General features: G+C 42.2%; 7 protein-coding genes across 11 annotated transcripts; 4 read left to right on the forward strand and 3 right to left on the reverse strand.

Annotated features, from left to right (window-relative positions):
- The first annotated feature begins 775 nt into the window (after window positions 1-775).
- Window positions 776-3,892, forward strand: BCIN_01g09590 (hypothetical protein). Of its 3 annotated transcripts, none has more exons than XM_024690843.1 (4): window positions 776-1,331; window positions 1,658-2,106; window positions 2,158-2,625; window positions 2,685-3,892. In XM_024690843.1, exons 2-4 carry the CDS (start codon window positions 1,873-1,875, stop codon window positions 3,210-3,212), a joined length of 1,230 nt encoding a protein of 409 aa, XP_024546611.1. In that variant the 5' UTR covers window positions 776-1,331; window positions 1,658-1,872; the 3' UTR covers window positions 3,213-3,892. The 3 variants fall into 3 exon arrangements, with proteins under 3 accessions (XP_024546611.1, XP_024546612.1, XP_024546613.1); XM_024690842.1 differs by having other exon boundaries at window positions 776-1,175; XM_024690841.1 differs by having other exon boundaries at window positions 1,180-1,598.
- A 1,107-nt stretch (window positions 3,893-4,999) lies between these two features.
- Window positions 5,000-6,272, reverse strand: Bcmpc1. 2 transcript variants are annotated; one of them, XM_001553569.2, is made up of 3 exons: window positions 6,135-6,272; window positions 5,763-5,835; window positions 5,000-5,687 (listed from the first exon to the last, which is right to left on the reverse strand). In XM_001553569.2, exons 1-3 carry the CDS (start codon window positions 6,205-6,207, stop codon window positions 5,405-5,407), a joined length of 429 nt encoding a protein of 142 aa, XP_001553619.1. In that variant the 5' UTR covers window positions 6,208-6,272; the 3' UTR covers window positions 5,000-5,404. The 2 variants fall into 2 exon arrangements, with proteins under 2 accessions (XP_001553619.1, XP_024546614.1); XM_024690844.1 differs by lacking the exon at window positions 6,135-6,272 and adding an exon at window positions 5,943-6,122.
- Window positions 6,273-6,469: 197 nt separating this feature from the next.
- On the reverse strand, window positions 6,470-7,701 carry Bcsmb1. 2 transcript variants are annotated; one of them, XM_024690845.1, is made up of 4 exons: window positions 7,550-7,701; window positions 7,464-7,472; window positions 7,313-7,384; window positions 6,470-7,262 (listed from the first exon to the last, which is right to left on the reverse strand). In XM_024690845.1, the coding sequence occupies exons 1-4, from the start codon at window positions 7,571-7,573 to the stop codon at window positions 6,801-6,803; spliced, it is 567 nt and encodes a 188-aa protein (XP_024546616.1). In that variant the 5' UTR covers window positions 7,574-7,701; the 3' UTR covers window positions 6,470-6,800. The 2 variants fall into 2 exon arrangements, with proteins under 2 accessions (XP_024546616.1, XP_024546615.1); XM_024690846.1 differs by having other exon boundaries at window positions 7,464-7,495.
- A 122-nt stretch (window positions 7,702-7,823) lies between these two features.
- BCIN_01g09620 (hypothetical protein) lies at window positions 7,824-9,088 on the forward strand. The gene is made up of 3 exons (XM_001553571.2): window positions 7,824-8,076; window positions 8,138-8,477; window positions 8,533-9,088. The coding sequence occupies exons 1-3, from the start codon at window positions 7,926-7,928 to the stop codon at window positions 8,567-8,569; spliced, it is 528 nt and encodes a 175-aa protein (XP_001553621.1). The 5' UTR covers window positions 7,824-7,925; the 3' UTR covers window positions 8,570-9,088.
- Window positions 9,089-10,278: 1,190 nt separating this feature from the next.
- On the forward strand, window positions 10,279-11,355 carry BCIN_01g09630 (hypothetical protein). Its single transcript, XM_024690847.1, has 3 exons — window positions 10,279-10,640; window positions 10,779-10,915; window positions 11,017-11,355. Exons 1-3 carry the CDS (start codon window positions 10,560-10,562, stop codon window positions 11,033-11,035), a joined length of 237 nt encoding a protein of 78 aa, XP_024546617.1. The 5' UTR covers window positions 10,279-10,559; the 3' UTR covers window positions 11,036-11,355.
- A 1,255-nt stretch (window positions 11,356-12,610) lies between these two features.
- On the forward strand, window positions 12,611-13,789 carry BCIN_01g09640 (hypothetical protein). Its single transcript, XM_024690848.1, has 3 exons — window positions 12,611-12,866; window positions 12,963-13,126; window positions 13,415-13,789. Exons 1-3 carry the CDS (start codon window positions 12,767-12,769, stop codon window positions 13,472-13,474), a joined length of 324 nt encoding a protein of 107 aa, XP_024546618.1. The 5' UTR covers window positions 12,611-12,766; the 3' UTR covers window positions 13,475-13,789.
- Window positions 13,790-16,649: 2,860 nt separating this feature from the next.
- Window positions 16,650-19,052, reverse strand: Bczwf1. Its single transcript, XM_024690849.1, has 6 exons — window positions 18,774-19,052; window positions 18,493-18,565; window positions 18,416-18,436; window positions 18,019-18,363; window positions 17,026-17,965; window positions 16,650-16,961 (listed from the first exon to the last, which is right to left on the reverse strand). The coding sequence occupies exons 1-6, from the start codon at window positions 18,815-18,817 to the stop codon at window positions 16,849-16,851; spliced, it is 1,536 nt and encodes a 511-aa protein (XP_024546619.1). The 5' UTR covers window positions 18,818-19,052; the 3' UTR covers window positions 16,650-16,848.
- Window positions 19,053-19,393: the final 341 nt, after the last annotated feature.

Here is a 19,393-nt window from a genome sequence, read left to right on the forward strand (position 1 = left end):
CTTGATGAATCTAATGGGTATTCCTTTGCATTATGATTAATTAACTAGTAGCATCTTCAATCATCGACAAAGTTAGCATAGTATATAGCAAAAATAGTTCTTTAATGTCGAGGTAAAATCTATCTATTGGATATCAATCGATGGTAAAATTCTCTATCGAACGATCAAACGATTGATGTCCAAGCTTCTTTTGATAATGAAGGATTGATTGGAATCCGAAGATCAATACGGTAGATAGAGACTTAGTGATGCTGGTCAAGGGTCTATCATAATGGTACTTGTGGTACTTACAGAAGTAGATGCCGCCAAGTCCATGCTGGTGAAGGGGAAGGATGGATAAATCGCGATTGGTGCTGACGCACCTGGTATGTTTGTTTACCGCCCGAGCTAGTCCTCGCTAATGCGGATAGGCTGGGGGAGTAGTTGCTGTTTTAGTTGTGCAAGACTTATCACAATCATCAAATGCAACCAAAACACTGGAAGCAATATGTGGATTGTGATTATTGTCCCCTGTTTTTTCATCGTGCACACCATGTTCACATTTAAAAGCAGCATGTACATCACTAACAAATCATAGCCGAAAGATTCAATTTTCACTCTCACTCGCATGCGTTTCCTTCAAGCATTGATATCTGTTTCCTCCAATCATATCCTGGTTTGCACCATTCACATATCCAATATGCAGATGCAAAGTGCCAAAGAGGTCAGCCCGGGAGCATTGAAGGGAATTGAATCCCCCGCTCTGCAAATCATCGATAAAGACCAGGCCAGAAAAGGGCCCTGAGTGGTGGTGTGTGAAGAGTGGGCGCCAAAAAAAGGATGAGAGATGGGTAGTACCACCTTACTCATTTGCTCTAACCGTGTAATTTCTGCTTGCAATCTTCTGTCCTCTATATCGTTTTCAATTTCCTCTATCTCTTTCTGTATGTTCAAAAGTATCTTTTTTGCATGTTTGATATTTTCGTCGTGGCTGAAAACCCAGCAAATGTCGAATAATTTGTATTAAATCTCACTCAGCCTTGTGTTGAGACCGCAGTTCTTGCCCCCAACGATCTAGACAATATATCTACAGGTAGAACCAACCTTTCTACTTTTGTTTGGTTCGTGCGAATAGAAAAACGCATCTTTCATGCACACTACCAGCGGGCGTCTATTTCGGTCCCAATATCTGTAAGGTTAGACCCCACGATTCATCCAGTTATATTCTTTCCTTTCAGTGCGAGGCCAATATTTGGCCACTAGGTGTCCGATATCCTGGTCTTGCATCTGATCAACAAGTCATATCATTGCTCTCCATCTCCCGCTTTCTTCAAACAGTTGTACGAAGCCTGGTATTTTATTCCAATTTCTTGCTTTTGCCATTGTTGCGCGCGCTACACAAAACCCTACGGCATCCCCTCATCTTGAAGAACTGTTTTGTCTTTTTTCTCCCTTGGTAGCTGGTCTCTAATTGTACAACCTTCTCTTCCTTTAACCATTTTACTTGCTTGCACTTCCATTGACAGTGCTTCTGGTCAAGTCTCTTTTGGCCTCGCGATATACTCGAGTAACTTGCGTCAATTTGCCCTTCTTTCCTTTTCAATATATCATAATGTCATGTTAGTAGTCTGACTATTATTTATCGTTAATGTATCGGTATGCTCATTGATTTATTTAGCACCACCATCAAACAAGAGGCGTCCACCCCCCCTCACACAGCCACGATCCTCCAGCGATTCATCTACAGCTTCATCAACTTCATCACTCAAAGTTCCCCGAACACCCAGATTCGCCGAAGCGACGGCTGTATATTCTCCTGTAGATGATAGGAGATCACCATTTGCAGACCCTCCAAGCACATCAGATTCCAACCCCCCCAAATCACAAGCATACATGGCTCAATCACAACCCTCCGATATTGGCTTCGGCTACATATCGGATAACCAAAGACAATCCCAAGGTGTTCCAGTCGAGATGCCACTTACTCCATCCTCACCATTAAAAAGCGCATTAAGAGTACCCGGTACGCCAGGAAGAATGATGAACCCATTGAGTCCGACATTCCGAGAGGAACAGGTTCTAGAAAAGCATGAGGAAATGACTGAGAAGGAGCAAGTCAAGGACTTGGTATGAGAATCTTCAAGACAATGATCTTGGTTCATACTAACAATTGAGCAGAAAGTCAAGACCAGAGTCAGAGTAGCAAAGCTACTACTGAGATTTGTAAACTTCAGCTGTAGTCTAATCGTTCTCGCCATGATCTCAACCAGTGTCACCATCTTCAACGCAACCAAATCATTACCATCCCGAAGCAATCTTCCGCCTTGGGCCGAGGGTACAAAGACTTGGCCTCAAATCGTCGTTCTTTCAGTATCCTGTGTATCACTTGCACTTTGTTTAGTCGTCTTTTACAATTATTGGAAAGGAGGTCACAAGCGAGCAGAGAAGGTCGCGGTTTATTACACTCTCTTTGCAGTCGCCTACTTCATCTTCAGTACAGTCATGTGGGCAGTAGCAGCTGGTATCTTACAAGGTGCAAGAAACAGCGGAAACAACAAAGATATCTGGGGTTGGTCATGTGTCGACAATAAAAGACGAGAAATCTTTCAAGAAGAAGTGGACTATGCCCTAGTTTGTCGATTGCAAGTAAGTGTCTCCTCCCGTTCAATTCATGCTCGTAATTCATTCTAACATCTTCGCTCTAGTCCTGGGGTCTCGTATGTTGTATCATTGAAGTCGTCCTGGAATCCATCACCATCGCGATCTACGGCGTCGTCTTCTACCGCTACTATTCCAAACAACGACTTCGCAAATCCATGGCCATTCGCGATCGGGCTCGTTCGGATCTATACCTCGCTCAACTCCGTTCCCAATCTGCACCCAACACGCCTGGTTTTGGCCCCTTGAGCCCTTCCTATTCCCAATATGCTAAATCCCCGAGATTCCCACCAAGCGCGTATCAGAATGGTCCGGATGCGGAGGAAGGCAATGGAACGAGATTTGTAGAGGCAAAGGCGCATGGTGGAATGAATGCAACGAAACCATTTACGCTACAAGCACCTCCGATCAGAGTGCAAAGCGCTACGCCGAAGATGGACCAGGGAGGATTTGAAGCTCAGACTCCTCTGCCGCCACCACCACCACAGCAACAACAACATAGAGTTGTGGAACATGTGGAGGCGGCGCCGGGCGAACAAACTTATGACAGTGTACCGATACCCGGTGCGTATTAGTCCGCTTCCGGGTTCAGGGAGATAGGACTGTCTGAGAACAAGAGGGTGTGAATGTAGATAATTTATTTGGTTCGGTGATGTGAAGAGGGTCGGGTGGATAGTTTTTGGAATTCCTGGGCTAGGATTTGGATACGAATTTGGGTTCTTGTGTTTGGTTGGTGTCTAGGACATACACACAACGCACCCATACTTTATGTTGTCCCTTGACATTTACTTTATTTTCTTTATTTCTTTTTTTAACTACCTCTTTGATGGACGGAGTTTGGTTGGTTGGTTGGTTGGAAGATACTCCCTATAACGCTTCAGTCGTTTACAATTTCTTTTATTTGCTTAAAGTGTATGAATGGATGGATATGTGTGGATGAAGGGATTGGGGGTGACACTGCATTACCACAGTATATTGGAGGATGAAACAAACGAACGAACACATACCAGGGGGAAGAGAGATGGAAGGATGAATGAAAGGATAAATACATCCGCTACGAGAATACCTGGACGAAAAACCCAGGGAAATCAAAAAGAAAACCCACTCGTTGAAAAGAAGAAGCTGGACTTGAAATCTATGTAATATTGCTGGATGCAATTTTTGGGAAATATATACCTAGGAATCTCATGTTGGAAGATCTGCCAGCTAGATTGATTGCTCAATGAAAATGAAAGAATATTATTATACCTTTACAGTTTGCTCGTTGCTTGCCTTTTGATTATGGGGTTTCATCATGTCCTCTCTCTCTTTCTCTGACTATCGGTTCTTAGAATCGACTCAAAAAGAAACTCGTTCACCAACCCTAACTCATCAAAATCCATTCCATACCCATAAGTTTACATACAGTATTACAAAAACCAGCAGACCAAAAATCCAATTTTCTCCCCCCCCCTCTTTCATTTCCTTTCCTCTCCCCCCCTCCCTTCTCACCCCCTCTCCAAATCCAACATCCCCATTCCATCCCGTAGAATTGATCACGAATATACAAGCAAGCAATAAACACAAATACAGCCAACCCTCTAAAATCTCGTCTCGTCCAGATAAATTTACCCAAAAGTTCGCAATCTTACCAGCGTCACATCGATGAAACCCCATCACACCACTTCTCGCTAGTTTCTATCTAATTTGATGACGTTGAATATCTACCTAGCTATATGTATTCCTTGCGCTGCATGCGATTGATACTACATGATATGATATTAGGTAGTTGATACTCGCATCATTATATATATATATATATATATATATGATATATCTCAATACGAATTTCCACTCCAAGTGGCCAACCAACCATCCATCTACTACCAATACAATACCCCCCCTCCCTACTCCTTCTTCCCACATATCATCATCTTCTCCCTCCCCTCCCCTCCTCCCTCCCTTCATCACCATAACAAACCCTAACAAATCCCATGATTTCACATCCCACCCCAACTCCCACAACACCTCTTCCAACAAGCATATCAACATTCTCACCTCCCACCTCCCTTCCCTTTCACATTTCCGATTCCCTTTCCCCCTTTCAAAATACATCGGCCCACCGAGCCACTACCCACACATCCCCAGAAATCGGTGCCGCAACCCGTGCCGCAGACCAACATCTTAACCAACAAATATCTTGACTCTCGTCGCTTGACGAGATTTGATTCTCGGGCCCCCTCCCTCCGTAGCCGAATGATTCCGGGCGGGATTGTTGTATAGCTTGTATTAGATACTTGTCTTGTACGCAATACATAAATACCGTTCCAACTTGACAAATTCGGAACCTACGTAACCGTATATTGAAGACCATCCGAAATTTTATTCTCTTAAAGTATTTGTGAGGAGCGAATGAACAATTTTTTAAGAAAAAACGAAACCCTCTTACGATTCGATTAAACGTTGATGCAATAAACATATGTAGACTTCTTTGGCCAGATTTATGAATGCAAAAATCGTGATCTTTTTATTGAATAGGTATCGGCTCGTAATTGCATTAAGGATTCCCTCCATCATCTGCCCGTCTATCTTCACCTTTTGCATTGCTTTACCCCCTCTAGGTAAAATGCACAAACGCACGCACTCTCTGATATCTTTTTGATACTCCAGCATCCGCATCTCCCATAGCCTATAACCCATTGTACGAGTACAGTGTTGCAAAGCGCCTCTCCCATCTCACCAACTCTCCTTTACTTCATCTCTCATATTCAAGTTCCACGCCTTAAATTTATTTTCCAACAGCCTTCTCAACCTTTGCCTCAGCCTTCTTCACGGCCTCCACGACACTCTCCTTAACACCCTCTACCCCGGTTCCAATCTTTGCCTTGGCTTCGGCCTCTTTACCTCCCCATTGATGATATTGCATCCATCTGTATCCTTGTGTGAGTTGTGCGCCTTCATTTACGAAGTGGCAGAGAAAGAGAAGAGGGTTAAGTGGTGTAACGGCGAGGGAGTAGCGCATGAAAGTTGCGGAGTAAATGCAGAGTGCCAAAGTCATTTTACCCGAGATCCTATTTGGGGAGAAATCGTTAGCTAGCTGATTTTGAAGATTTGAATTTGGAAGCGAGAAGAAGAGAGAGACGTACAAATCAGGACTCTTTTGTGTGTCCATTACTGCGGCGACGGGAATACCGAAGTTGGAGACTGGACCCCAGAAATCTAATAACAGAATTAGTAGGTAATCTCATACATAAATGCCATACGCTCTATGAGATTCCAGAGCTGCGAATGCGAATTCTGGATTTTGGAATCCGAGTTTCTCTAACCCGTCAATTCCCCAACCATTCCCCTCATTCTCACTCTCAATCTTCCCCAATATTGAAATCGACCTTCACCTCCTCAGATCACTTCAACTTCTCTACACAGCTCTCAATTTCATCCTCCCAATGCCTACTCATCCCGAAACCCCAGCTCCCTCCTTCCTTCTTTCCAAGTTTAAAAAGAACAAGGGAACTTACGAGTAGAGCAAACATAGCTAACCGCAGGGTTGCTACGAATCTTCGCATTAATAGCTTTGACCAACGCAGCCATCTTGAATATTTTTCTTAGGTATTCTGGATGGTGATGTGTTTGTTGTTGTTTGATCCCAAGCTATCAAAAGAGGTTTTGATGGGACGGACGGAACTACGTGCTGGGATCGGATTTACCCTCAATTTGTCCGAGATTGTATTTTAAGGTAGTGTCACGTGGTGACGAGATTGTATTTTGATGGGCGAGTTTTGGGGGGGGGGAATCAGAAGAGAATACGGTAAGATGAAATCAAGTTAATGGCGTGAGTGAGAAATACCACACCTGTATTGAGAGAATGGGCAAAATTATATAGGATTCAATTAGCGTTGTCGCTTTGCTTGCTTGCTTTTATGCTACAAATTTGCGAATTTTGGTATGTGAAGTCAAAAGCCACCCCTCAACGCCTTTATTCTGATTGAATTTAACCTTCTCTGCATTGCCCCTATCATGCATATCCATAGATTTCTTTTGGATCTCTCTTCTCTCATTTCTTCGCCGATCATCATGTTCAATATGCCTTGACCCTTCATCAGATTATATGCAGCATGCTCCTCTGAGAATATTCTTAAAGATTCAATTTGACATGATCGCGTAACCCGTTATTCTTCAGATATTTACCTGCGAGGTGGAGCGAAGCCTCCTGGTGGACCAGGTGGACCTGGGAAACCTGGAGGAGGAAATCCACCACCAAATCCTGGAGGTGGTGCACCTCTTCCAAATGGCGGAGGAGCTGGCATACCCGGGAAACCACCAATTCCAACAGCAGGACCAGCCAGGCCCCCTCTTCCAGCAGCTGGCCTCGCGATTCCAGTTCCAGCGGCCATAGCAGCTGATGGTACAGCACCACCTGGGACGCTGGCACCTAAGCGAGAACTTGGGTCTGCTGGTGGTGGCGATTCGACAGAAAGAGATATGACGTGTGTGCCCCGAATAATAGTAAGACCTAATGTTCGCTTTTCTTCGGTTTCAACAAGAGGTGGTGCAGCAGAACTAGCTCCAGGGGCGGCTGTGGTTTTTGGTGCCTTGCGCTTGACGCGTCTGAATTCTTCGGTATCGGCGAGAACGAGGTTCATGTGCTATTAAATAGTTAGCATAAACCATTGTGATTGATGCACAGGAACCTGACCTTGTCAAATGCTAACATCTGTCCGACCATTTGACGTCCATCATTCATAGTCACTCTCATCCGGTAGTTGATCTATAAGTCAATCAGTCCCCATCTCAGGTCGGAAGGGTCGCGCAAAGCTGCAATAGCTGCATCGAAGGATATTACATACGAGACCGGCCTGTGGAAAGAGTGAATGTCAGCCTACAATGTCAACACAAGCTTGTAATGGTTTTAAGAAGGGGGTATTAAACTCACCATCTTTCCCTGCTTGTTCGCCATGATGATGAATTTTGAGTGCGCGTTATTACGGCTCTCTGGTTTTCAAAGAATGTGTATAGAAGTTCGATGACTTCTTTTGACTTCACAGCTCTATTATGAGTATATGAGTTCTTGATATGAGGTTCTTCAAGATTGTACAAGGCTGGCTCGAGCTTCAAATGAAAAAGTATTGAAGCCTCAAACACGAGGCTACAAGAAATGCTTACCTAAACATCGTCGCCCACCTTTTAGGGTTTGCGCACTTATTAGCGAATATAACTTTTTGGACCTTTTTCGAATTTGTTTTTGAATTTGACGATCCACGACGAAAAACGACAATCCCTCACGACTAATCGTAACAGCATCATTCAAAATGGCTGCCACCGGAGAGAAGACCGCAAACCCCATGAAGGAGCTTAAAATCCAGAAGCTCGTTCTCAACATCTCCGTCGGAGAATCTGGTGACAGACTTACTCGTGCTGCCAAAGTTTTGGAACAATTGAGTGGTCAAACCCCAGTTTACAGTAGGCATACACCAATGATACCCATTGTTCTCAAGAAACTCCTCTAACTTTTAAACTATAGGCAAGGCCAGATACACTGTCCGTACCTTCGGTATCCGTCGTAACGAAAAGATTGCTGTTCACGTCACTGTCCGTGGCCCAAAGGCTGAGGAAATTTTGGAGCGTGGATTGAAGGTCAAGGAATATGAGCTCCGCAAGCGCAACTTCTCCGAGACCGGTAACTTCGGTTTCGGTATCTCCGAGCACATCGATCTCGGTATCAAGTACGACCCTGCGATCGGTATTTACGGAATGGACTTCTACGCATGCATGACCCGCCCAGGTGAGCGTGTTGCCAAGCGTCGTCGCTGCAAGACCTCCATTGGTGCCAACCACAAGATCAGACGTGATGAGACCGTCAAGTATGTGTACACTGAAGAATTTGATGCCAATGATTATGCTAACATTTCAACCTAGATGGTTCAAGAACCGTTTCGAGGGTATCGTCAGATAAGCGTTTCGATCAAAAAAATATGGCATGGGCTTCGAGTGTATCGATTCGGCGAGTTCTTTAGGATTTTGTCGTAACGTGGGCTTCTGGAGTTAATTGACAGGAAAACAAGGGGCATCATTGGTTGTACTTTACTGCATCTACGGATCAGATTACAATGAAGCAGTTCATCCAACTGTTCAGCTTGCTTCCTATTCGGATCAAGTCTGCGGCCTTAGAGACCGACCGGCTTGCCGGCTTTTCTTGCAAGTGCTGATTGCATATTTGTGAAATGAAAATAAAACAAAATTCACACCAAACTTACATCTCAACTTACTTGTTATTGGTGATATTCTGAACCGACGGGTGTAATATCGTGGACACTGGAGCAAAGCGATGGAATATATGAGCCAGGCATGACAGTTCTTCCTTCAGCGCACTGAAAAAGGAGAGCACGAGATTATAGATTGCTCTAGATTCATTAATGGATGTGCAATAGAATAGATTTATAGCAAAATCAAAACCAATCTTCCAACACCTTCAATTTGTTCTAGTTCTTGTGAACTTTGAAAGTACTCGACTATACCTTTGAACAAATACAAATCTGTGAGCAATAAGGTACATGACCATACATTCGAAGTTGCACAAGTGTGTAAAGGTCTCATGGAATATATCAGACAGATATTTACCAGCTTTACTCGATATTCTCCGAATCTTCTTGATGTTCGAGAGCTGGAAACTAGAAGTTAAGCCGACTTGACCAGAGTACAACGAGTATTTGTAGTTGAATGATTCTAGAGCTATACTTGACATCAATAGATTATCGTCTCCTCCTTTTCGACTTCCTTTCTTTTCCATGAGTATATTAGATTGTCTTACAAGCTGTCAATTGAGATGAAGAATGACGCTCCGCTGGCTCTCCGAGGGCCACTGCCGTGGAGGCAGACTATCTGGAAAAAGAAAAGAGATTGATCGATTCCTACTCATCTCTCCGGGATACTTTGAATCTTCGATATCAGAAAGCTGAGACGGGAGTGAAAAGCAAAGTCGGCCATCGGAGCTTGAAAACGCCGACGATCAAGGGTGAACCTTACCCCAAGCTTTCGCTCTTTTCGAGTCCGCAAATGCATGGGGAGTCAAGTCAATTCGTCATGGGTTTATATGGATCCCCCCACATCACATTCCCAGTTCGTCCACCGAGCCACCATATCATTGGAATCACTCAATGCTCGTGCTCGATCGATGGACCTTCGTAGACTTCGATTTCTATCTCCAGTCGAATACGAGACGTCGATACCGTGGGTGGACAGAGAGCGAAAGGGGAAAGTGTCAAAGGATTAATAATGCCCGCATGATCTCCACATCAAATGGATGATGAGACCGACCCTTGGTATCAATCTGCACAATGCCCATGCACCGACGTGGGAAGCAATCACGCCAGGTTTGCGGGGTAAAGTGGTAGAGTCACACCTTGACGTGAGATGTGTATGTGAATCTTTGGCTCTGATTTGGAGGCACAGGATCGAAGATCGAAAACATGTCATGAATCATGACGGTGCGTCGGCTGATTGGTCCAAATTCAATTGCTGGTCTGAGATCTCCTTTGTTGGATTGGCGCAGATAGAGTTTGATTGGCAGGAAGGGCTGCGTATCGTGTGCTATTGGTTCTATCTGTACTTTTACTTGAAGCTTGAGGGGTTTGAAGGCTCGGACTAAGATGCGTGGAATGGCGTGGAGGGGAAGAGGGGAGGGCGGAGGATGGCTGAGATGTATGGATGTATAGAAGTATATTAAGAGACCTTTTCTCGATTCTTTTTAGATTCTTTTGATATCACATCGTCTTCTTTGTATGCACTTGACATATATTCGAATTGCACATAGTACCTTTACCATTGCCAGCCAATAAATAAATCAATACCATTCACCTCTACTACGTCCCTCTCACAAAGCAAACACACAACATAACACAACCCAATACACTTCAACCAACCAACCAACCAACCAACCAGAAAAAATGAATTCCCAACAAACAACCGCAGTCAAGGGTGGAACTGGCAGTGTCTCTACTCCAGCCAACAACATCAACTACAGACGTGTATGTTACCCTAACTTCTCCCCCCTCTCTTCCACCACCATCCCATCCACTTGAACAAACCTCACAAACACACATCCATTCATCTCCTCTCCACTCATCTCCAACTCCAGACCTCTCGCTAATTAATACACAACACAGGGCTCTCAAGAAGGCACGCTCTTCTCCGGACTCCAGAACCAGAAACGCTCGAGCAGTGATGCGGCTTCGAAGGCGAGACGGGAGAGTTTTGCAGAGCAGGCTCCGAAGGCGGGGTTTGTGGGACAGATGTGGAATGCGTAAGTTTTTTTTGGTTGTTATTCTGTTGGGAGTGGGGAGAGAGAGAGAGAGAGAGAGAGAGAAGTGATTGGGATTTGGGCTAATGTTTGTGTGAATATAGTTTTACTAAGGGGCAGTGAGTACGAATAGATGTTTGGCAGATAGATGGGGAGGGATTGGGTGTGTGAATGGGGGATATGCATATGGATATGGATATGGATGTGGATGAGTCGGCGAAACTAGCACAGGCGTCCAGGAAAACGAATCTTCAAAAGTGTGGAAGAGGAGATGCAAGATCTTATTACAATGATAGCGGGCATTTGTTAAGTACTAGCGATGCGGTGTTTGGGTTTGGAGATGGGAAGATGGGATGCAGATGGAGATGTGTGATATGGATTACTTGTGACGAGAACATTTTTAAATTTACATGAAAAAAACAATTTCAAAATATATTTATCCATTTTTTTATATCTTTTTTGACTTATGGATGGTATTTTGTATTGTCGGGCTGTGCTGTAATGAAATGCTGTATTGATGAAATATTATCCTTCTTAATGCTTCATATGAAGGTATATATGTATGTATGTGTATATACTTGCAATTCCTCAAAGCCAGCAATACATCGCTGATATATCAAAAGATAATTCAATCTCCATCTCAATCTCTTATCCAAACCACCAATCTCCTAACCACCAAACCACCCAACTCCAAACCTTCTCCATATAATCATCAAATATCACATCGCATCGCATCGCATCACATCCCATCATAAGAACCAAACACAAACACAAACAACACCCACCCGATCGAGAGAGAGAGAAAAAAATGGATAACTTGAGATCTTCGGGGACCACACCACACCACACCACCACACTAACGGATTCCGGTATTGAGTACCCGGAAGGCGGAAGAGGAAAGGATCAGGGTTTTGGTGGGGTCTTTTGATGTTGTGGGTGGATATGGATATGGATATGGATGGGGATGGGGATGGGTGAGGGGGATGTATGACGAGTTGATTTGATCTGATCTGATCCGATTCGATGAGTTGACGAGTTGATTCGACTACCACCTATTGTGTTTTTGATATTGTTGGTATGAGTTAGACATCTAGATCTGTATCTAGATCTGGTGTTCGTACTCGTAATTTGGATGTAATGTAAGGTTAATGTGTGTGTATATATATATATACTATGCACCTACTATCTATCATCTTCTCTATACGAATAGAGTAGAATCAAGATCTTACCTATAAACAATAATAAATAATAATAAATAACCGGAGAGATCAATGGCATTCCAAAATCCTGTATATCATATATATATATATATACATATAATACCTATCTAGTAAATAATCAAGCAACTCCCATCGAATGACGACATTTATACTTGGGACCGGGTTAAGTCGAGCTGGTAGCTCTAAGCTAGTAGAGAAACTTTACATACCTACCTAGGTGTCTCTGCCGTAGTATGTATCAAGTCAAGTAATAAGTGATTACCCGCCCCGGGACTAGTTTAGGATCTGAGAGAGGAGAATCTTCTCGCCTCTTGCTTTTGAGTGGGTAGGGTAGGGTAGATAGAGTATTATTCATATCTTCTCGATTCTTTCTTTCTATTTAGTTTGGTTTGTGTATTTATATCTATCTCTATCGGTATCTCTCAAGAAAAAACCCTCAAATTTCTTTTCGAAATTACTTTGTTTTTTTTTTTTTTTTGGATATCTTTTATCTCTATCTATCTATCCATTTGAGAAAGAACCCCTTTTGTATCTGGGTTGTGAATTATCAGGATTTTATACATATATTTATATATATCTATATCTATATACACATACAAACATACAAACATATCTACTACAAAATCAAAACAAAATGTCCAATCCCAACTCCTCTTCTCCCGACGATGTGAAAAACACAAGCACATCCGCATCGACCATAAGCGATTTCCTGCCATCGTTGAAAACTCCAGGTGGTGAGTTTCTCTCTCTCTTTTTCTCTTCGCATTTCCCCCCCACCCTCTTGCTGCTATGCCACAATCCAATCCACTAACTCTCCCCCCCCCCCCTAGTCCAAAACATAGAATCGGCATATTCCCGCGCCGGCGCAGGTAATCATCATACGCCGGGCTATGCATCGACACTCGGTTCGCAGTCGCAGAAACCGGGGAGTGAGGGGGTGCAGGGGGTGGGGAGTGAGAAGTTCAAGGAGGGGATTAGTGATCAGAGGGTTGAGGTGAGAGGAGTTTTTTTTTTTTTTGTTGTTGTTGTTGTTTTTTATGGAGAAAAGAAGAAAGGGGGGGTTTAAGAGGAGGGAGAGGGACTTTTTGCGATTTGTGAAGGGGAAGGGGATGAGAGTCTGTGGAGGGGGGTTTGCGTGGGGGGTGTTGGGTGGGGGGGGGGGTGAGAGATCTATTTTGAAGAAATTTGAGAGGATAGAGGGATAGAGCAGCGCGGAAGAAGAAATGTGGAAGTGGAGATGATATATTTGGATTCTGGCTAATACTCTTTTGTGGAATTATAGCCATCTGTCGTGGGCAAAGTGTTTAATAACTTAATCAACGGTACGGATCAATCGAAGTGAGAAGGGGACTGAGGAGATGAGGTGAAGATGGTGGTTTCTGGGTTTGTTTGTTAAGTATGGCAAATGATTGGGTGTTCACTCACTCCCCTTTTTTGAAATGGATCGGGGGTGATCTTGGAATGAAATTTGGATTGCATGGTGTGGTTATGGTATCTTTAAGGGATTACAGTGTATGATATGAATGGATAGGATAGGATAGGATACGACAGGATGTATGAATAGAAGAATTAAAGTATTGTATATATATAAATACTACTTAATACTCTAAGCATACATATAGTATATTAATGAATGAATAGTTGATATATAATCTCAAGAAAATTATATACTTTGAGAGTTACAGAGTAATCACACTTCACTATTATATATAATATATAATGAGACAATACAATTTTCACTTACAGAGATTATATCTAACCTCTGTCCAACCAACCCCCTTTCTCTACCTATATACTCTTCAAAATACACAATATCTATCTATTTATATATCCATCCATATATCCATCCCCTTTCCATTCCATTCATCTAACTTTAACTTCAACACAACCGCAAGCATTCATCCCACCCCACCCCATCCTATCCTATCCCATCTAAACACAAAAATCCCCTACTCATCCATCCATCTATCTAATTACTTCTCTGATATTCTTCCTTCCTTTCTTTCTTTCTTTCTTTCTCTCCTTGTTTTTATATACCTAACTATATACTCAGCTGCATATGTAGAAGTATATCTAGAAGTATATCTAGAAGTATATCTAGAAGTATATCTAATCCAATCTATTATAAGTTGAGAATATAATAACTGACTGTCATAGCAACTTTGCAATTTAGCAATTTAGGTTCGGTTCGGTTCGGTTAGTTGGCTGGATTGTGTGTTTAGAAATTGGAATTGAAATTGGAATTTGAAGCTTGGGGATTGTGGGTGTGGGTGTGGGATGGAATGGAATGGAATGATGGGAGTGGGAGAGGTGCTATGTATATATATATATATATATATATATCAAATGAGTAGATGGGTAGATAGAAAACAGATAGAAAAGCGAAATAGGGATTATACATATAAACAAGTGAGTGTATAAAACGTAAATTTCCAGATTCTATATATATGTATATAACTACACTTCATCTTAACCTTGACGAGTTGTATAAATCTCCCTCCTTTGTTGAGAGATGAGAGATGAGAGATGTGGATTTTCTCGGTGTGTGGATGCACGAGTGTTTGAGTAAATATTAATTTTAATATTAACATCTAAAAGGCAGGAGGGAAAAAAGAAGAGAGGTAGTTAAGAAATATAAAGAAGAAAAATCGATATAAAAATAGGAGCGAATAAGAACAAGGAGGGAGGCGAGGTGTTGCAAATAAACAATAAAACACCAGACCAAACCAAACCAAGCCAAACCACACAAAAACCATCAAAGAAAGTAACGCCGAACAACCAACTGCCTTGAGTCTTGAGCCTTTCGAGAACTAAAAAAGGAATAAATGAATATTAAAGATAATTATTATATCATATCTTCTCATCTCACCTCATCTCCATCCCCATCTCTATCTCTTGTGTATTTACGTAATTATATTCCTCTCCTTTCATAATATAATCGAGCAAATAAAAAGTTGAACAGGAGTAGAAACCTCATTTCCATTTTCCAATTTTCACCTTTTTCTACCTTTCACTTATCGCCACACCCCCGAATAGACCAATCAACCAACCAAATATTAAAGATTTTTCTCAATTGACAGGTGCAAAGTTTAGACGAAACCTAAACGTCTCTGATACACAATACCACAATACCACAAGACTACCATACACCGTATATCTCCGCGCGAAAGATAATTCGTATCATATCATACAATATCTCATCGCACCGCATCACTTAGATGCATATGATAAGCAATAGTAACGATCTGCGGACTACTTACTCCATATTTAGTACTTATTACTACTCAACTCAACTCTCCCATCTAATCTGCGAAACAAAGTCAATATTCCCCTCTTCATCTTCAACATATACTCAATCCCCCCTCCAAAAAAAACCAAAGAAAGAAAAAAGAAAGATAGATTCATAATGAACCCCCCCCCCCCCCCCCCCCCCCCTCGCCTTGCCTCTTATTAGCTTATATCCCTCCAAGATCGATATCAATATCAACATCCCACAACCCTCCTCATATTCCTCTGCAAGATGAAAACAGAAACCCACAACCCGCAACCCACAACCCATAACCCATCTAGCAACAAGTACAGCAGTAATAAATTCCTAATCGATTCAGCGTGAACGCAGTGAATGACTTCAATTCAATGGCTACTTTAATTAAGCCCTAAGCGAATGCGAAAGAGGCTAGCTCCTTCTAGTAGATCTTATATAAGGTCTACTACCCCCTGTATATAGCTAGCTCTTTAGATAGAATACGATTAGACAATTAGGACCTACGCAAATCGTGGGTACTACGTCTTCCGTATCCTTCTCATACAAACAGATTCAATCTATCAATACTACGCCAACCATGACAACGAGTATACAAATCTTATATGAACCGGAAAATCTCTACCTACACTTCTCTAAAGTATTGCAACACAAAACAATATAATACAGCATAAGAGAAGAGAAGAGAAGAGAAAAAGAAAAAAAGAGAAAAGAAAAAAAAGAGTCTTGCAACAAAACCTCTCCACCCTCTCATCCACAAAATCTCCTCAAATAGAAATAACACAATTAAGAGTCCGCCCAGTGAACAGGGACACATAAAAATATACCAAAAACCCAGTATTCGATTCCTACATTCCAAAATTCTCATGGAGATTTATTTCATTTTAATTCACTTCGGTTCATCTTTGAACTATTCTCATATATAGCTAGAGCACGAAAACATGTAGAATTTTTAGTTTATCTTACTCCCTGCTGTTTCTGCTGGGCCCATATATCTCAAATTCGAATCGCAGAGTAACTCAACAAGAAATTTAAGAAAGAAACAGGTACCGTAATGATTGAGACTGTAGGATTAATTTGACTTCTTTCATTCTAATCATCCCCTTCTGCACCCGTGTAGTAATCAAATCCATAGAATGGATGTAAGTCTTCACTAGAGGACATTAGATTTACAAACTCTTATTTCCGAGTTGTGACTTAATTGGGGTTGAACTTGTTAGAGTATAACCCGGAAGAGATAATGTGGTTTAAAAAGTGGTTGTCACCTCCCAAGTAAAGTGTCATTTTGTTCATTATGTAAAATTAGCTTTTCATTCAGCTATCATAAATATGAAGAAAAACCACCATCCAAATATGTGTATGGAATCCCTCATGAATCATCGTATCTATCTATCAATTTCATGCCTTCATACCAGGTATCTAGTTATTCATTTATTGCTGACTAACACACCAATTTATAGCTTGTTAGGGGCGGTTTGGGTAGTTGGCCATTGGTAACCAGCTGCGTCGCTAAACTTGTATCCGTAGGAAGAGGTGAAGTCATCCAAGACGGCGGGTCCACGGGAGCCTATTATGTGATTAGTTTTTGTTGGTTATGAGAGTACGGGTTAAATAATGTAAATATTTCTTACCATATGGGTATTCCATGGGGATGATCTCCTTGTTGTCATCGAGGTAGTGTAAGAGTGGTGTAAAAATTCTCCAACTTGCATCGAGCTCATCATCACGAACAAAGTTGGAGTGATCACCCTTAAGAGCATCAAGGATGAGGGATTCGTATGCTTCTGGGATCTTGAGATCAGAGAATCGGCGGCGGTAAGTCAAGTCGAGTTCAGTGACAACAGTTTGCATGCTCAAACCTGGCAACTTGGAGTTCATCTTAATGTAAACACTCTCGTTTGGTTGAATGCGCATAACAAGCTCGTTTCTTGGGATATCTTTGAAGATACCAGATGTGACATCCTTGAATTGAATTCGAATCTCGGTTTTTTGCTCGTTAAGAGCCTTACCAGCCTTCAGGATGAATGGTACACCATCCCATCGCTCGTTCTTGATATATGCAACCATGGCACAGAAAGTAGGGCACCTTGAATCCTTTGGAACGGTGTCGTCTTCCTTGTAGGAAGGCTTGTTTCCGTCTAAGGATTTGCCATATTGACCAATGATGACATTCTTTGGCTCGATTGCTGGAATAGCGCGAAGGACTCGAACCTTTTCATCTCTAACATCCTCTGCGGAGAAAGAGATTGGTCTCTCCATGGCGAGGAGGGTGAGGACTTGAAGAAGATGGTTTTGCATAACATCTCTGATGATACCGAACTCGTCGAAATAACCTCCTCGGCCTTCGGTTCCAAAAGGTTCCTTGAATGTGATTTGAACGTTATCAATGTGGTTTCGGTTCCATGTAGCACCAAAAAACTCGTTACCAAATCTCAAAATCAAAATGTTCTTGACCATCTCCTTTCCAAGGTAATGATCGATACGGAAGATCTCATCTTCCTTCCAGTTTGGCTCCAATGCCTTTTGCAACTCGCGGGAACTTCCCAAATCCTTTCCAAATGGCTTCTCAACCTATAAGCTATTAGCAATCGTATTCAATCGAGTGTGGAAATCTTGTATCGTACAATGATTCTTGCAACACCGGTCTCTGGATAGGCGTTTGCTTTTAGTTGTTGGGATACAGTTGTAAAGACGGAAGGAGGTAAGGCCATGTAGAAGATTCTGTTGGCTTCTTTTCTTCCCTTTTCGAACTCCTCGCAGTGTTTTCTTAACTCGATGAAGCCCTCTGGCTTATCATACTGTCCAGAAATATATGTACAGATATCGCAGAACTCTTGGAGTTGCTGTTCCATATCCTTGGTGGGAGTCTTGATATATGATCTCACTCTCTTAATGTATTCCTCGTGGTCCATCTTCGTTCGCGCATATCCAATAATTCTGACATCCTTTGGGAGGAACTGGTTGCGATACTATAGTGGTATTAATATTGAATCTTCGGCTGGATGTATCTGCACCACTTACGAGACCGAAAAGAGCTGGGAACTACAATCACACATGTTAGCAAGAGAAAAGAATCTAAGTTGGAGGATCTTCCTTACAGTCTTCTTCTTTGCAAGATCACCGGAAGCTCCCAAGACAATGATAACAGTGTTGTCCTTCAGTTCGAGAGATCTGTAGTGGGGCAAGGCAATGCAATCAGTCATTATCCGGATGAAACGGGGTTGAGATGTCAAGAGAAAGAATGGAAAGCAAGAAATTCATCGTGATCCGAGAGACCCGGATTAGCCCCTTGATGTAAACATGTTGAATGTGTGGTGAGTGTTGTTGACGTGAATGAATCTGTGTGCAGTACGTTGGTTGAAGAAATGAACCAACTTACCCAGCATTGCCAGACTCCTCTGGTTTGATAACAGTGTCAGCCATTTTGTGCGTATTGTGTGTGATGTGTGGAAAGAGGGAGAAAGAGAGAAACAATCAAATTTTCCTGGAGATCAACAAGACTTTTAAGTGAAGGAGGATTGAAAGATTGAAAAGAAGCTCAAGGAAAATGTTGGGTTTGTCCGCTTTTGATGAAAGACTCGACCCCGCTAAGATTGATGGGATGTATGACGGACGAGAAGTATTTCCGGGTAGCCTCCGAACCCAAAACAGACCTGTCTTATGTTTAGAGTAAAAGGACTAGGTACGAGTACACAACCCAACCTTTTGAATTTATAATGCATTTTGATTCTTCTCAGACATATATATGGAAGTATATTATATTGGCTGGTTTGTAATCGTTCTTTTTGTTGGTGTTACTCTACTAGATATCTAATTCACTCTTTAGAACTCGCAAGACTGCGTGTGTTAATGGTGTAACTCTTGCTCTCGCTCTCACGACTGTGAAGCTTCTACTCTTTATAAAGCTGTGCTTGGGAGCCATATAGACAGAGTCATAGTCATCCACAGCCATCACATCCACATCCACATCCAGAGCCAGAGCATCCAATACCATCTATC

Source organism: Botrytis cinerea, chromosome 1 (assembly GCF_000143535.2).
Source record: "Botrytis cinerea B05.10 chromosome 1, complete sequence".
In the NCBI taxonomy this organism is placed as follows: domain Eukaryota; kingdom Fungi; phylum Ascomycota; class Leotiomycetes; order Helotiales; family Sclerotiniaceae; genus Botrytis; species Botrytis cinerea.

Bases quoted from the DNA above. Each gene is read 5' to 3' on its own strand.
- BCIN_01g09640 (XM_024690848.1), top strand. From the start codon at position 12,767: ATGTCCAATCCCAACTCCTCTTCTCCCGACGATGTGAAAAACACAAGC. The intron at 12,867-12,962 runs GTGAGTTTCTCT...CCCCCCCCCTAG, and splicing joins ATCGTTGAAAACTCCAGGTG to TCCAAAACATAGAATCGGCA. The intron at 13,127-13,414 runs GTGAGAGGAGTT...GTGGAATTATAG, and splicing joins TTAGTGATCAGAGGGTTGAG to CCATCTGTCGTGGGCAAAGT.
- BCIN_01g09630 (XM_024690847.1), top strand. From the start codon at position 10,560: ATGAATTCCCAACAAACAACCGCAGTCAAGGGTGGAACTGGCAGTGTC. The intron at 10,641-10,778 runs GTATGTTACCCT...TACACAACACAG, and splicing joins ACAACATCAACTACAGACGT to GGCTCTCAAGAAGGCACGCT.
- BCIN_01g09620 (XM_001553571.2), top strand. From the start codon at position 7,926: ATGGCTGCCACCGGAGAGAAGACCGCAAACCCCATGAAGGAGCTTAAA. The intron at 8,077-8,137 runs GTAGGCATACAC...TTTAAACTATAG, and splicing joins TGGTCAAACCCCAGTTTACA to GCAAGGCCAGATACACTGTC. The intron at 8,478-8,532 runs GTATGTGTACAC...ATTTCAACCTAG, and splicing joins AGACGTGATGAGACCGTCAA to ATGGTTCAAGAACCGTTTCG.
- Bczwf1 (XM_024690849.1), bottom strand. From the start codon at position 18,817: ATGGCTGACACTGTTATCAAACCAGAGGAGTCTGGCAATGCTGG. The intron at 17,966-18,018 runs GTACGATACAAG...AATAGCTTATAG, and splicing joins CCGGTGTTGCAAGAATCATT to GTTGAGAAGCCATTTGGAAA. The intron at 16,962-17,025 runs GTAAGAAATATT...ATCACATAATAG, and splicing joins CCCCATGGAATACCCATATG to GCTCCCGTGGACCCGCCGTC.
- Bcmpc1 (XM_001553569.2), bottom strand. From the start codon at position 6,207: ATGGCTGCGTTGGTCAAAGCTATTAATGCGAAGATTCGTAGCAACCCT. The intron at 5,836-6,134 runs GTAAGTTCCCTT...TTCTGTTATTAG, and splicing joins TAGCTATGTTTGCTCTACTC to ATTTCTGGGGTCCAGTCTCC. The intron at 5,688-5,762 runs GTACGTCTCTCT...CTCCCCAAATAG, and splicing joins ACACAAAAGAGTCCTGATTT to GATCTCGGGTAAAATGACTT.
- Bcsmb1 (XM_024690845.1), bottom strand. From the start codon at position 7,573: ATGGCGAACAAGCAGGGAAAGATG. The intron at 7,263-7,312 runs GTCAGGTTCCTG...ACTATTTAATAG, and splicing joins AGATGTTAGCATTTGACAAG to CACATGAACCTCGTTCTCGC.
- BCIN_01g09590 (XM_024690841.1), top strand. The intron at 2,107-2,157 runs GTATGAGAATCT...ACAATTGAGCAG, and splicing joins AGGAGCAAGTCAAGGACTTG to AAAGTCAAGACCAGAGTCAG. The intron at 2,626-2,684 runs GTAAGTGTCTCC...TCTTCGCTCTAG, and splicing joins CCCTAGTTTGTCGATTGCAA to TCCTGGGGTCTCGTATGTTG.